This window comes from Anser brachyrhynchus (assembly GCF_964034855.1).
Source record: "Anser brachyrhynchus genome assembly, chromosome: 2".
Lineage (NCBI taxonomy): Eukaryota > Metazoa > Chordata > Aves > Anseriformes > Anatidae > Anser > Anser brachyrhynchus.
Window position 1 is genome coordinate 80221121 of NC_137695.1, and position 15064 is coordinate 80236184.

At 40.5% G+C, this 15064-nt stretch overlaps 2 protein-coding genes across 5 annotated transcripts in view; both read left to right on the forward strand.

The window, feature by feature from the left end:
* The window catches only part of CDH20 (cadherin 20), a 341808-nt gene that overhangs the window by 294620 nt on the left and 32124 nt on the right, over positions 1 to 15064 (forward strand). For all 4 annotated transcript variants that reach the window (XM_080579278.1, XM_080579280.1, XM_080579281.1 and 1 more), the window contains one exon: positions 9180 to 9547. In XM_080579278.1, coding sequence (XP_080435404.1) covers positions 9305 to 9547 — 243 coding nt within the window. In that variant the 5' untranslated portion in view covers positions 9180 to 9304. The remainder of the gene's footprint in view (positions 1 to 9179; positions 9548 to 15064) is intronic.
* LOC308190706 (uncharacterized protein) overlaps positions 1 to 15064 on the forward strand; it is a gene marked incomplete at its 5' end in the record, with an annotated part of 341409 nt that overhangs the window by 68812 nt on the left and 257533 nt on the right. The window lies entirely within an intron of this gene.

Genomic DNA, 15064 nt, shown 5'->3' on the forward strand with positions numbered 1-15064 from the left:
GACCTCTTATAAGCACTGGTGCTTATTCCCATTGCTCTTTATTTTCCACTTCTCCTCTTTCCCCTCTCTGAAATTTCAAATAGAAAATATTTAATCAATTAGATTTCTCCCACAAAGAGAAAGAAACAACATGATACCAAGACTGTAGGTTTCTGCTTCACCTGCAAGCAAAGTTTCTTTGAGCAACCATCTTTCAAGCAAATCATTTAAATTTGCATGCACTGGTCTTTCAAGTCTCAAACGTCTTCCCAGCAATCCATAACTCAATATCTAAGAAAAATACCTCTTTTTCTCCTTTCCTTGCACCTTCTCTGGTTAGGATTTCACTTGTGTCAGACTAGAAGCCCACTCCATTTCCACTGTCTCTCCAGCTTCTTGGTATAATCATTTGTTTCTATTAACTGCAGCTATTCTGATGCCAAGTTTCTTTTTTTTCAGAATTTCCTTCATGTCTAAACTACCACATTTAAAGCATACTGAGAGGGACTTTAGCTACTTAGAAGTATCACTTATTGGCAATTTCCAAAGGCAAAAATCTCAACATTAGGAGCAAAGATCTGGTTTGGCAGGGTAATCCTGATGTCTCAAAAAGATACTGTGTAGTACTTAATAAAAATGCAGATCCACAAGTAAGAAAGAATAGAAATAACTAAATAAATAAATAATCTTTTTAGCTGCAATGCACACAGATGGACTAATAGCAAAGTTGCAATCTCATCTGAGTTCTTCTGCAATGTATTTTAATTTGCTTTCCTTTAAGCCCTCCTACATTTTCTGCATTTCCTTGCTCTCTTTTGATTACATATATGCATTACTTTGACTGAATTCTTGAGAATTAAGAAAGAATCATTAAACTATTTGAGGGATTATGTGAAGTGACTACCCACAGTGGGAGAAATGGGCCTTGATATCCCATGCAGTTGTTGTCAGTAGGGTCTTCTCATGTTTATGTGGCCAGGGTCATCAGTTCAGGGAACATGTCCCAACAGTGGATTATGAAGAAGACAGAAAATAGATAATGGAATCATCTTCTTAAGGTGTATTATTAGTGCATGTCACATTCACAAAAGCCACTTAGATACACTTCCTGTGGAGACTACAACAGTTGACTTTGAAGACCAAAATCTAGAAGTTGACATGCAAAATATCTTGTTTTTCAGGCTTTATGAACCTTATTCTTGCTGTATTAGAAACAGTTCTGGGACAAATGAGGTCAGCACATCTTTATTCCTTTTATTCTTTCCGCTTGAAAGTGTCCTGTGAAGGCCAGACACTCATATTCTGTATTTCTAGAAACACTTTGAAGCTGGGTGATAAGAACAAGGCAGCACTCTAACAGTTCAGATAGAGAAAGGTTGTAAGACTTCTGTTTCTTTTGCTGTTTTCATTTCATAGGCAGCAGCTCAAAGTAGGCTTGGAAATGTTCATCCTGTTGGTTAGTAGCATGTCTTCATGTTCAGACAGGGAAGTCTGTGAAGTCAAGACAAGGTATGGATGCCAGTTTTGGACAGTTGAATCAATGTCAGACTTAAGGAATATGAAACAGAGAAAAGATTTACACCTCTTATAGCGCCTGCAGCTATTCCTAAGCTAATATATGGCCCTTTCTCTATGAATACAGGGACAATTTTAAGCCCTCCATCCTGCCACACCAAAAAAAAAGAAAAAAAGCCACATTACATGCCAGTCCTTGCATACCCATATTTTGATAGATAACTAAATACTGTTTTCTGGCTGAAAAAAAGAAAAACAAACAAAGAAAATTCCCTGTTCAATTCTTTGCCTTCAGAAGCTGCTTTTGGATGTGGGATGTTTGGGGACCATTTTTAATACATCAAAATACTTTATGAAATACCAAGCTAACTAGGAATACAGTCATAATGAAACTAGGAAGTTGTCTTCACCTATGACAGCACATAGGCCCTGACCCATCATTACTTTCAATCATCATGCATGAGAAAAAATGTTACCTGAAAGACCTCTATCTGTTCCAGCCAGACAGCTGCTTCTCTTATCTGTCTCCAGATATGAGATAACACTTCTTCCATCTTTGGTACTTAGGGGATATCAGTGAGCCTTATTATCTATCCAGCAGCTGTGGGATAAGAAAGAGTCCGGTTTTCATTGCTACATGGAAATCTGTCATATTCTGAGGACTAGCATACCCAAAGTGCAATATTTAGTAGCTAAAGGACATGGTCTGCTTCCATAGACACCATGCAGCACAGGCAGGGACACTTCAGGTTCAAAATGTGTTCCAAGCCTATGACAGCAATGGGTTTTACCCCATTGCAGGGGAATGAGAGGGATCGGGTTAGGCATCTGCTCAGGAACGGGAAGAGTGGAGGGACATTGGCAGAAGGAAGCAAATGAAAATAAAATAAAATTAAAATTAATTAAAATAAAATAAAATAAAGAAAGAAGGAAGGAACTAGTTTTTTAGGTTTTGGGTTGTTTTTCTCCAAGAGGATTGTCACGGTTTTGAGTAGATCCTGTTCTGGCCATAAGTACCCCACAGGCTAGGACACCGGGATGTATCACTGGGCTATATCCCTGCTGGCCTCTCCGAGCTCAGGAGGGCACTGCAGCATTCACAGGGGAGGGCAGACTAACCCAGCACTACGATCTTATTTTCTCATGGCCTTCACAGAAGCCCTGGTTCTCTAACAGGCACCAGCTCTTCACACCACACCTAACCCATACTTCTTCCTTTTTGATAGCACAGGAAATTCCACCATCCCCACCCAGCCCTCTCGCTCTGTGGCAGGAAACAACAGATTTTGCTTACATTGCTTGGAAGGCTTGGGAGAGGTCTGAGCAAAGGCTTCTGGTACAGTTGCATAGCAAACAAGAAAGGTCACATTTTGAGGGCGAGGAGGAGGTTTGTATTTTTTTTAAATGCTACCTGTTTGAGAGGATTGTCACAGTTTATGTGACCATCAAGTAACAACTCAGGGTTGCCTGTATATGTGTTTTTTTTCTTGACAGGATGGCAAAAGTAGTCAGAAGTCTGTGAAAACTAAAGAGTTTTGCTTTCAAAATGATAGTTTAATTAGTACCATTTTTATATATTTTTGTATGTCCTTGATTGGACTGGGGTTGTCTTATCTGGCATTTGTTTGGATTTCCCAATGTACTTGTGATGCCTCATTAGTTCCTGCTGAGGCTGACTTCAGCAGAGTCAGTTAGACCAGCGTGGAGCTTTTGAAACCTCCTCTTCCTTCTGTCCTGCTTTTTTTAATGTAGCATTTACAGTACCTCCCATTGAGAAGAAGCTGGGGATCAGATCCTCACCTGATTTAAGTTACCAGCATCATTTTATTTGAAAATGTTTACTTTGTGATTGTGTGCATGTTTCATTCTTTTTGATCTTTTTATGAGCCTGTAATGATAGGGCTGGGATTTATAAGATGGGACTCCCTCTGTCACTCTGTGGGAATTTTTGCTCTGCATGCACTCTGTGGCTTTGAAGGACTTCAGATCTTGAGTAAAATGAGTTCACTGATGTGTCCCAGGAGAGACTGTTGACTGGTCTGTGGATGTAATTTTATGACAATGGATTGTATTGTGAGTTAAAGTTTATGCACCATATGGTATGTTGTCAAGTTTTGTTGTATTTATGAAGATCTCAGTAAAAAGAGGTAAAAATAAAAATACATGTTCAGGCCTAGTCTATTTTCAGTAACGAACTCCTCTAGATTTTTATTTTTAATTTGAATTTGCCCAGTAAATATGATAGGTAATAATAACAGTAGGACTGGTCTGGGACAGAGATAAAACATATGCAGTTCTGAAAGTAGTACAAATTCATTTAGGACTGTAATCAGCCTGTTTAGAGGTACATAACTCAGGTATTGAAAGCATTAGATCTCTCAAATGAGACCAGGATTACAAAAATTGCCCAAGAGATTTTAGATCCTGGCTGTGTGGAGGAGAGTGGCCTTGGAGGCTGCTGTTAGGCACCTTTTGCAGGTGGTCTGCCTAGTGCAGAACACAGCCTACACCTTAATGGCTGGCACTCCTGTAGGGTTGTTGCAAAGGCATCTTATGACAAAGCTGTGAGCAAGTAAGGGTACAAAAACCTAAGACGTAATCTGGAAAAACCTAAAAGAATAATTCATTCAATGAGGGAAAATAAAATACACAGTACTTACACTCCCACCTTGGGTTCAAAATATCACAAGAAATTCAAGGAACTAAGCAAATATCACACTTGGAGATTCTTTTCATTCAACTTCAGTTCCTCCCTACTGGGTTTATTACCAAATAGTTTGGTTTCTTTTGACAAAATGGGGGGGGGGGGGCTCTTTTAAAGGTGTCATTAAGCACAAAAATCATTTTCCATTAACATATTCTTAGTGCAGTGTATATGCTGCTAAGAAACATTTATATATATATATATAAAATATCACATGCATTTATGTACAGAGAAAATTTATCACACATATTTGTGTATTTATGTACAGAGAAAGTTGGGGACTGAATTCGAAAGTGATTGCCTCTTTCTACCCCACTTTTTTCAATGTAATATGTCTCCTGTAAGTCAATTGCCTCTGCTCCGGCAATGTACCCGCATGGGATCCAGTAAACTCTGTAGCATTCTACATGAGTGCTGGGTCCACACAACAAAATCCATTGGAAGGACCAAGGACAAAAGATGCAAGCATGTAATTAATTTTATGAATGCAAATAGTCCACTGACTTGCTGGGATACCACTTGCTCAAAATGACAAATGCACTAAGCATGTGTATAAACCTTTTCAAGTATCAGCTTTTTGACTATAAAATCCTTGGCATTTATGTAAATATGTATTAAGCACAATGCATTTCAATCCCAGTGGAACTCTCTGCATGCCCACATGGTCATCCAAACTATTAATATTTTTATCATTTCTTCGGGAGTGCTGTTCTCTTCAGAATCAACATGATAAATGGGTCACATGCAAGAAATGCTAGAAGTAAGTTCTGGCAGATATTTTTTTTTCCTTTTCATCTTTGACCAGAATTAGATATTAAATTAAGAATAATTTAATTACTGTACAAATATGGAGGGGAGGGGGAGTGGGGGAGTCTTTAAAAATGGAGCATGAACAGGAGCTTACATTTGGAATATGCCTATTTTACTTGCATAGTATGTGCTGAGAGATAAATTTGTATTTTCAACAGTGGAAAGTGCATTATTGTGACTCTTTTGTGTAGAACAATTAGATGTCTCCTTTGGGTTGTGTATAGGCCACCAGTTGCCCAGGGTTCAATTAGGTCTTCACAGGTCTTTATGAAGCCAAAAGCCATATTTGTTACTGTTGAGTGGCAAGAAAAAAGATTTTCAGCAACATCTGCAAGGCAAGAGCAGGAAAAAAGTAACCTAAACAACTGAGCTAGTAATCAAATATTCATCACAGAAGCAGGGCCAAGAAAGGTGTTCCCTTTGGGTCAGGGATCTAAACTGCACAGATGCAGCTAAGCTTATTATAATGGGGTACTCAGCTGTGGGTAACAAACCAGGTTCTGAAACACACTTCAATTTTTCTTGAAAAATAAAATACCCTGTGCGGGCTGTGGCCATGCAATCTTCTTAGGCTTAATAGCTTAGCTTTTGTGTGTGTGTGTGAACAAGCAAAACAACATATCCCTCCCTTTACTGCTTTAAAATCCTTTGCCCATCCCCATTCTGAGCCGTGAAACATGAGTGTCTATAACGTATTTCATATGACAAAGAGTCATATGACAATATCAATTCCATCTTTGCAGATATCCACAGATATTCTTCAGAACCTGTTTTGGAGGGTTCCAGGAAACAACTTGAATTAAGAGAACATTAGAGGTCTCACTCAGTCATGCCAACAAGTGCCTTGCTGTATGACCAGTCCTCCTGATCTCCCTGCAAAGAACTACCCAGCCTGGGGCAGCACAGACTCTGCCTCAATGTTTGTGTCATCCATCTGTGGCAAAAAACTCCAAGGTTTACTTAAAGCTAGAGACCCCACCAAGTTAGCACATTCAAAGCATATGGCCATCATCCTCACCAACTGTTGTATCTACAGTCCAAGTGACCCCATCCTCATCCATCACACTCAGCTGGTGAAGCAGCCATCTGCACAAGTCCTCTGAAGGACCCAGTCTTCCATGACCTTAACTGTACCTCAGCTATCTCTTGTACTAACACACAGTTCAAACCCTACCTGTACATCAGTGCCTTTTATGCTACTGAGAAATACCTTGCTAGAGAAATAGTACCCCTTGCACATCCAGGGGCCAACGGTAGGTGAAGCTGAGGAAAAGGAGCCCCAAAGAGATCAACAGCACCACAGGCCAGAAGTTCACAAAAGTCATTTTCATTCTTTTAATATGAGCTGAAAACCTGAGACAGGAAAAAAAAAAAAAAAAAAAGGTAATTCTCTTTCAATTTCAGAGATAGAGGAACTATTTGTGATTAAACACTGTTATTAATAGTAGTAATTTGCCTTTAGGCAAGAAGGAAAATGTGACAACTTTGAGCCTGCTTGTTCAAGTTTTGGAAAGGAATGAGACAACCAGAAACTCTGGTACTAGCACACCAAACACACAAACAATCTGTGCCACCTCACCTCTGCTGTGATCTTCCCTGCCTATAAAAATATATGACCATATCACTGTGGGCTGGCATTAAATTGGGAAACTACCATTATTCAGGGAAGGAACATCCTTCTACAAAATTTTTTATTGCATTATGGTAAGTTTCCTAATAGTCACCCTACTTTAAGTAGGATTGCACTGGGAATAGGAAGTTCTGTGAGTTTATTTATCCATATCTCAATACTACCTTGACTGAGAGCTATTGACCCTTGTTGGCCAAATTTAATTGCAGGAGACACCTAGCACCATTAGTTCTGAATTCATGGTTTGGGCATTCACCTATAAACATGATTCTCATTGCCACAGGAATTGGTTCATCATGTAGTGTCACTTCTTTGGTCGTACAGACAAAAATATAACTGACATACAGGAGATGGAACTTCTTAAAGTAAAAACTCAAGGTGGGACCTTTAGCCCCTGCCAGCCTCTGCTCTCCCTTCCTGTCACACGGTGGAGGCAGTGATGGGTTCCCTCAGATTGTGGACAGTGGTGGTGGGAGGCTTCTCCCCACCTTTATTCACCAGTAAAACACTGACTATCAATAATGTCTTTGCTGAGAAAAACTTGCTGTTGACAACATGCTAAGAGCAAGGTGTATGTACCTATTATATGATATGGACTTCAGCCTCCATTCCCCAACTGTAACTGTATTTTGGCTATTGGGAGCTAAGGACTTGCAGTGCAGAGAGGTAAGCACTCCATGCGCTGCCTTTGGACTCCTTGGATGGTGGGCACCAGCAAGCTGAGCCTTGTCCCTGTCTCTCTCACAGAACTGCCAGCTTCTTCATGAAGTGACAGACACACAGAGATTACGGTTGTCCTTCTAGGCCTGTACTGCTTAGATAAATCCACATTCTTTGGCTTTTCAGACAATAAACCCTAGCATATTATGTAGCCCATATCTAAAGAACTAGCAGTTCTGTAAATTGCTGTGCTTAGGAGAGATCTACCGTGTTCTGTGGTTGTGGTCGTAGTTTGTCCTTTCTTTCTTGTGCCTAACCTTAAGTTTTAAACTTTTCAAGATAAGAGCATGCTAGTTGTTTTTTATGCTTCACTACTAGCAGCACTGTGTAATCATATTCCTTCTGGACTTCATACTTGGAAACATGGTTGTGTACAGAAATCAGTCTAAGATAGTTATTTTGGGTTTACTTCCCTTGTGGACGTTTACTCCAGACTTAAGCTGCCTTTTTCAGACTTCAGTGAACTTCTGAATTAAATTCTGAATTGCTGTTTCAGTAGATTTCTAAGGGTCCCAGGCCTCCAGTTATATCAGCTTGGATGCTGGGGGATTTTCTAACACTCTCTTCTTCTCTGTTGAGAGCATTGTACTGTCTCAGTCTTCACTTCAAAATATTATTGTGCAAATGTTTAAAATACTTTTTAAGATTCTGAAATCTTTCATGAATTTCAATTAGGAATATTTGACAGATGTCTTCTACTGCTTTTTATTTCCACAGGATAAAACAATTAATTAAGCCTAAAGACTTAACTATAGAATGGCAGTAAAATGAAATTATACTACTCGCTTAAGCCTCAGAGCCCAATATGCCTTTCCTAATGAGTCCATTTGTCTCGAAGAGAATTGAGAGCCGAGCAAAAACACTGGGCCCACAGAGGATGTATGGAGTGTTTTGGCAGAGTAGCTTGAGTGCAGCATCACATCATTAAACCCAGGAAAATGGTGAAGGAAAGGGTTGCTCCAATCCATAGCCTGGAGTGAGGTCACCAACTAATGTGACTTCATGACAACAAAAGATCCTAGACTGATGAGAAAGTGTCCTCTGATAGAGGTCAGCATTCCTCAGCCTAAACAGGTCTTTCAGGCTTGCGGAGGAAAAATGTGTTAGCTTGACTTGGTTGGACATATCACACAATAGCATGTGACCGTCAGCACTCTGAAACCTTTTGTGGGTTATAAAATGATTAACTGACCATTCAAATTCCAGAAATGTTGGATTTGTAGCAGCAATCAGCTCCTCAGAGAGGAGGCAGCAGAGTGTGAAAACTGAATTCAAGAAACAGGGGAGGTTTAAAGAATAATTAAAAACAGAAATAACTTGCAGCTGCTGGAAATGAAATTCAAGGTTTGCAATGTAGCAATATGTGTATTTAAGTAGACATGTTTGCGTGCACGTGTGTGTAATGACAATGCCCTGGTTTCTAAACAAAAAGAAAAAGCCAGTTGCCAAAAAGTGTTCACTAGCTATTATAAATTTCCAGAGTGAACAGTTTTTAAATATTCTCTAATGACTTCTGGTCATAAATATTTCTAAAGAGTACGCACTTAACTCATGCCAATCAATACTATAAAGCAACACTACAGCTAAGTTAGCAAAGTAGAGCGCTCTTACTTATTGACTAAGCCCTGGCAATTCTTGTATCTGAGGTTCCAGTTCTGCAGCTTATATGGTAATAGTATTCCTAGCTTCGGAATTTGTGCATCCTGTTATTATATTTTTATATTGAAGATTAAATATTTTATAGCACATTTGCCTATCGAGGAAACTCTTTTTTCCTTGGGGAAAAAAACATCCTCCTATGAATTTCCTTTAACTTTACAGGAGGCTGTCGTTCCCAGAACCAGGAACTCTCTTGGACATTTCAAAGGACTACAAAAAGGACCTACTTTCTTCTCACAGGACCTAAGATACTGTGCTTTGACTGCTAAGTCAACCCTAGTACACAGATGTGGACTTCAGGTAGAATGAGAAATGCAAAGAACTTGCTTGGACTTGGAGTCTCCTTGTATTTGTGGGGACTGATGGACCTTACTACAACTGTGCTGTCAGGAAGTGCCAGGCCACTCACTGAAGGGCCAGAAGACAACCTGTCAGACAAGCTGCATCAGCGTATGAAGAGGAGCTGGGTGTGGAACCAGTTCTTCGTTCTGGAGGAGTACACAGGAACCGACCCTCTGTACGTTGGGAAGGTAAGAGCTGCACCAGGAGGATATCTAGCACAGTGTATGCTTCTGTGTACCTGCAGACATGGGAATTTTCTCTAAGTGCCTTGTCTCTACCTTCTTTCTGGCAGTGAATCCACCCACATTAATTTCACTTCAGCTCCCAAGAGCTTTTGACCAGTGTCGCCTTCAGTTGTGAGGAATTTCTGTTTAAAGGTGCTGTCAATATATTTGCCTATTTCAAAGAGATCTTCTGTTACCATCATCAGCTGTAATTGAGGTAGTGTTAGAAAATCTGCAGTGATCTTTCCAGGGACTCTTACAATGTCAAGACAAAGCAAGGTTATATTGACATAGGAGGATTAGGAAAGAAAGGAAGCATTTGTGATCATGCTTCTGTCTGTGATCAAGTCAGCTGGAAGATGAAATTCACAGTCAAATGAAATAGCCAGTATCTCATGAAAACTGACATTTCAGGTTTTGTTTTCTGAAGATCTCTAGGGTCAGAATATCTCCTTGCTAACCACAGCTTGACCCCAGGTTAATTCTGTGGACTACAGAGAAGTTGCTCCAAATATAGAAAGATAGAAGGACAGCTTATTAAATCCAATTGGCAGAGCCAAATTTTCAGATCCCTTACACACTAAGAATCCATACATCACTACAGATATTTGCAAAATGGATTGCTAAACTTACCCCATCTACCTGGTAGTACTTTGCATTCACTTTTCTGTAGCTCCTTGAGATACAAGCTGATGGAAATCAGGCTTAGTAGTGTCTGCCATCACAGTCTACTTCACTATATCCGTCCTCCTTATTCTGCTTTCCCAACATTTGTAAAGACTCTGAACTGTTTAACATATTGACCTACTATTCAAAGACTTATTGGCAGCACTACGTTTGCGTCTAGTTAAAACGGAGGTGACAAATGTGGGAAAAGTGGGAGGGAGAGTGTTAGTGTAGTTAAGTGTTTGAACAACACAGTTATGATTTTACATGTCTAGATGATAAACACAGACTACAATATAGGTAGATATTATAGATTAAGAACTAAGAAATTACGTCAAAAAACAATTCCTTCAGATTTCATTGCTTATTTTTATATGATCACAGATCTTTTTTTCCTTCCAAGCTATCCATCTGCAGGGAAAGGAAAAAAAAAAAAAAAAAAGTATTACAAATCCAGAGGCCAATTTTGGACTTGTATTTATGGTTTTACACCCACAAAGAGCTAAACTGTGCCCTCAGTCACACCAGTATAAATCAAAATGAATCCACTGGCTTCAGAGGACCTCCTCCTGATTTATTCTGTGTGACTGACAGCAAGATGTGCTCTCCTTCCTTCCTCTCATAGCAGTGGTATTATTAGTGATTGCCATCAAATGAGACCACATCAGTCTTCATTCATCTCTGTACCTAGCTTTTCTGCTCATGATATCTCTATTGATTAAAGAAATTAATATTTATTTTCATGCAATTCACAGCTTTGGAACAATGGCCAAACATATTATTTCACATACTCAATTTCATCTGAAACAAATCCAGACTCACACTGTGAGCTGAATTTTAGCTACAGCAAGTACTGGAAGAAGCCAAATCATCTTTTCTTTAGACTTGTGTCATTAGGAGCACAAAAACTTGGCGCAGACAGCAGTGCTCCTGAGCTTGCTCCCACTGAGCTCTGACGAACTGGGGGAAGCAGTGATGACTCTTCATGCTCTAGGTCCACTACACAAAGGGCCAAGCCGCCCTGAGTGAGCTCTCTCTCTCCAGGATGGCCTACACAACAGCTGGGTTGGCACAGGGGCAAGAAGGGCTCATTATCTCTCAGGGTTAACAGGGCCAATTAACCCCCACACACTTGTGAGCTGCTGGCTGCTCCGTAGGCCTCCTACGTCTGCTCCATGTAGACCCACCACCAGGGAATCGTGCTGCCAAAATGGGCCTTTGGGGCTCAGATATCCTCTCCCATCCCTAAGCTGGGCACAGAGCAGCCAGGGGAGCGGTGTGTTGAAGGGTGGTGGCTGCCGGGAGGGAAAGGCCTCCCCTCTCGCCAAGCAGCTGAAGGCGCAGGCCTCGGAAGAAGCTGCAGCCTACCACAGGCCATCATCCTTGCTGCATCCATGCTGCCTGTTCCTTAGGGATCCTTAGGAAAGGGGTCAGCAGGGAATAGGCTGTGCGCTGAATTAATTGTTCTGGCAGGACAGAAATCTTTCAGCCCAAGTCCCCCCAGGCAGGCTCAGAAATAGCTCGCGCGGAGCTATGCAGAAGGACCTCAGGCCCACAGCCTCAGTGCAAGCACCAGCCCTTGAAACCACCCTGAGTCTCCTGCTGGACAGGCAGAGCCTCCCCTAACCCGTAACACCCACAGCACCCTGCAACGTCCTGCTAGCTGGGCCTTGCTGTTGTCTGTCTGCTTTCTCCAGCCCATGTCAGAAGGAAACAGCATACAGCGTTGATCCAGTTATATTTATTTCATACTCTGAAGGCTTCCCGTAAGAGAGTAGCTCCTCTGATGCTCTTGTATGGCTGTTTCTGGCTAGCTACGCAATACTGGAGCAAACCAAAAATAACTTTGACTTGAACCCTGGGTCCAGGCTTGCCTAATACAATTTTCAGGTCTGCTGTAAAAAATGTTCTTTCCTACGTACCTATGAGGCATGGTGCAAAATATCTATCGGGCAGGGAAATGAAAGGAAACTTCCTGAGGTGAAGTCAGTACAATTTTTGCCTTTCTCCAGTGCTCATTATTCTAACGTAAAGTATCTTAGCTTCAGAGGTTTCCCCATAACAGATAAATACCAGACTTCAGCTTTCTTATAGGTGGCTATTATTGGCTAATAGGATGAACTAGGGAAACCAAAGCCCCCACATGTGCTTCAACAGGTATTTTCCACATTTATCCAGCATCCCAAACTGCTTCAGTAATTGAATTGGTGACAGATTTCACCACTTTGCAGTGCCAGACACTCTCTAGCCCTGTTTCAAAGGAACAAGGCATTTGAACCACAGCAGCTGAATGAGTGAATAAAATGCATCCTTTCTACAGACTATCACTCCAGATCAACCAAATACTCTCATGCATCCTCACAAAAATCCCCTGCAGGTGCTACCTCTGTGGAGGCAAAGATGGGAGAGCATGTCAAGGACAGAATCACAGCCTGTTTAGAGGATCTGCATGAGTCCTTCCCTGAGCTGCCCCTGGAAGCACCACTCTCTTGCACGTGCTCTTTGCCAGAAAAACATGTCGTTTAGGTGCAGATACAGCCTCCTTAATCTTTGTACTATCCTTATCAAAAGCAGCAGCTTGGGTTGACGCAGGTAACAATTTCTCAAGGTTTATCTCTTTCATTCCTCCCATAGTTCATTCTTTAATGTAGAGGAGAAAGTACAAATGAATTCCTCCTACTTCTGTGTCAGCCACATGGCAGCACAATTTATTGTACCACCCATAAAACAGAGCCAGCTTAAAACTGGATCACCTTTCCAGTACAGTGACTTCTACATACACTTCAAAACTGTACTGTTCTGATATTGGGCTTGTCATTGCAACGGTGTGAGCTTCAATCCTGTTAGACACCAAATTCTTTCTGATTTATTACAGTCTGTAATTATTAACTCTTATCCTTTTTTGTTTTGTCTAGAAAGAGCAGGCTATATGAGAAGTTGCAAAAATATTGCCAACATTTCTTATTGCCTAGACTTGGTTGAGACCCAATGCTTTTAACAAATCACAGTTAGACAGAGATCTTCTTGTATTCCCATGTTCTTATTAGTGTGCCATGGTCATTCCTTGTTTGCTCCCTACACAAATGCATTCAGTCCAAATAGGGCTTTGGACAGAGGTGTAATTTAACCCGTTATTTTATTCAGTATCTTCTTCTAAGTCTTTTGAACTTTCCAGAACACCTTCTGCTGTTTTAAAATGTTTTCTTTCTTCTTTTTCTTTTTCTTTTTCTTTTTCTTTTTCTTTTTCTTTTTCTTTTTCTTTTTCTTTTTCTTTTTCTTTTTCTTTTTCTTTTTCTTTTTCTTTTTCTTTTTCTTTTTCTTTTTCTTTTTCTTTTTCTTTTTCATTTTCTTTTTCGTTTTCATTTTCTTTTTAGTTTTCGTTTTCTTTTTTTTTCTTTTTCTATTTTTCTTGTTTTTTTCTTTCTTTTTCCTTTCTTCTCCCTTCCTCTTCCTCTTCCTCTTCCTCTTCCTCTTCCTCTTCCTCTTCCTCTTCCTCTTCCTCTTCCTCTTCCTCTTCCTCTTCCTCTTCTCATTTTTCTTTTCCTGTGCCTTTTCTTTGCCTTTGCCTTTTACTTTTTCTTTCCTTTTTCCAATTTAATGAAGACTCGTTGATGTTCCAAAACACATTTTCTTCTATCAGGCCCAGTTATAATTCCCCAGTCAGGTCTAACATCTGTATCTGTCTGAGCAGCTGCAGTCTCTCACTGACGCACTGATGCACTAAAATAAATGCCCAAGATGTAGCTTAGTGGTTCTGAATCAATTTGAAAAGCTATAATAGTGTCCTCCTTCTGGAAGCATCTTGTTTACTAGCTACAACAATGATAATCTCTGAGTTATGAGTGCTTAGGGTAAATAATGACAACCACTAGGTTTTTCTTTAAATTAATCACAAAATGCTGTTTCCTGAAGATATGCCAGTTTGCAGTTCTGGCGCCTATGTAAGAATTAATACACATGGCAGTCATCTAAATTTAGCTGTTTTTGCCAATATTCTCTGGGCTTGCTCTTCCTGCATTTAGCTGATCCATCACCTGAGAGCTGCCAGCATTCCTCCAAAGGACTAATGTTTCTCAGATGCAGTAGCCACGCAGACCAGGAGAAAAGCGATGAAATGAAGTATCAATTACCTGACAAGACACTTGTCACAATCCATACCTTTAGCTCTTACAGCCACTTTGGAGTTCTCCTGTGGCAGATGGGTACCTGCCTTTAACAATCGTCATCACATCAGTCTTTAAGAGCCAATGTGCCACTAAGTCCAGACCCCCTCTCCAGGGTGGCAAGTGCCATAGAAAATCCATAGATCCCACCTCAGACTTACCCTAAAAACAGCTCAAGGCCCAAATTTTGTGTAAGTATTGTGCTGCACTGAGAGGCAAGTAAGGAAAACAACCGCCAGAGAATGAGCATCTTCCAGCCAGACCCATCACTGGGGAAATGGTCTCTCTCAAGCTGATAGGATCATGTGCCCTGTAACAGCTAAAAAGCTGGTCCACTAGCATTAGAAATGCTTAGGTCTGATAATACAATTTATCTACATCTCCACAGAACTTCTTCCTCAATTATAAAGTTTTGTATAGCTCTGTCTGTGTTTCCATGTCTCAACTCACAGATGATATTTGTTCGTGCTTGCTTGAGAGAATAGCCTGTAACCAAATGCATGTGGTTTGACTTCTGCTTTTCCACATAAATTTTCCATTTCTACCAGGATTCATTCTTCAAATCCCACCAATCCTGTGTTCATATATCCAGTTTATTATTCCAAGATTTTTCCTCCACAATTGTTCCCATATGTCCTTTGAATTCACCAAA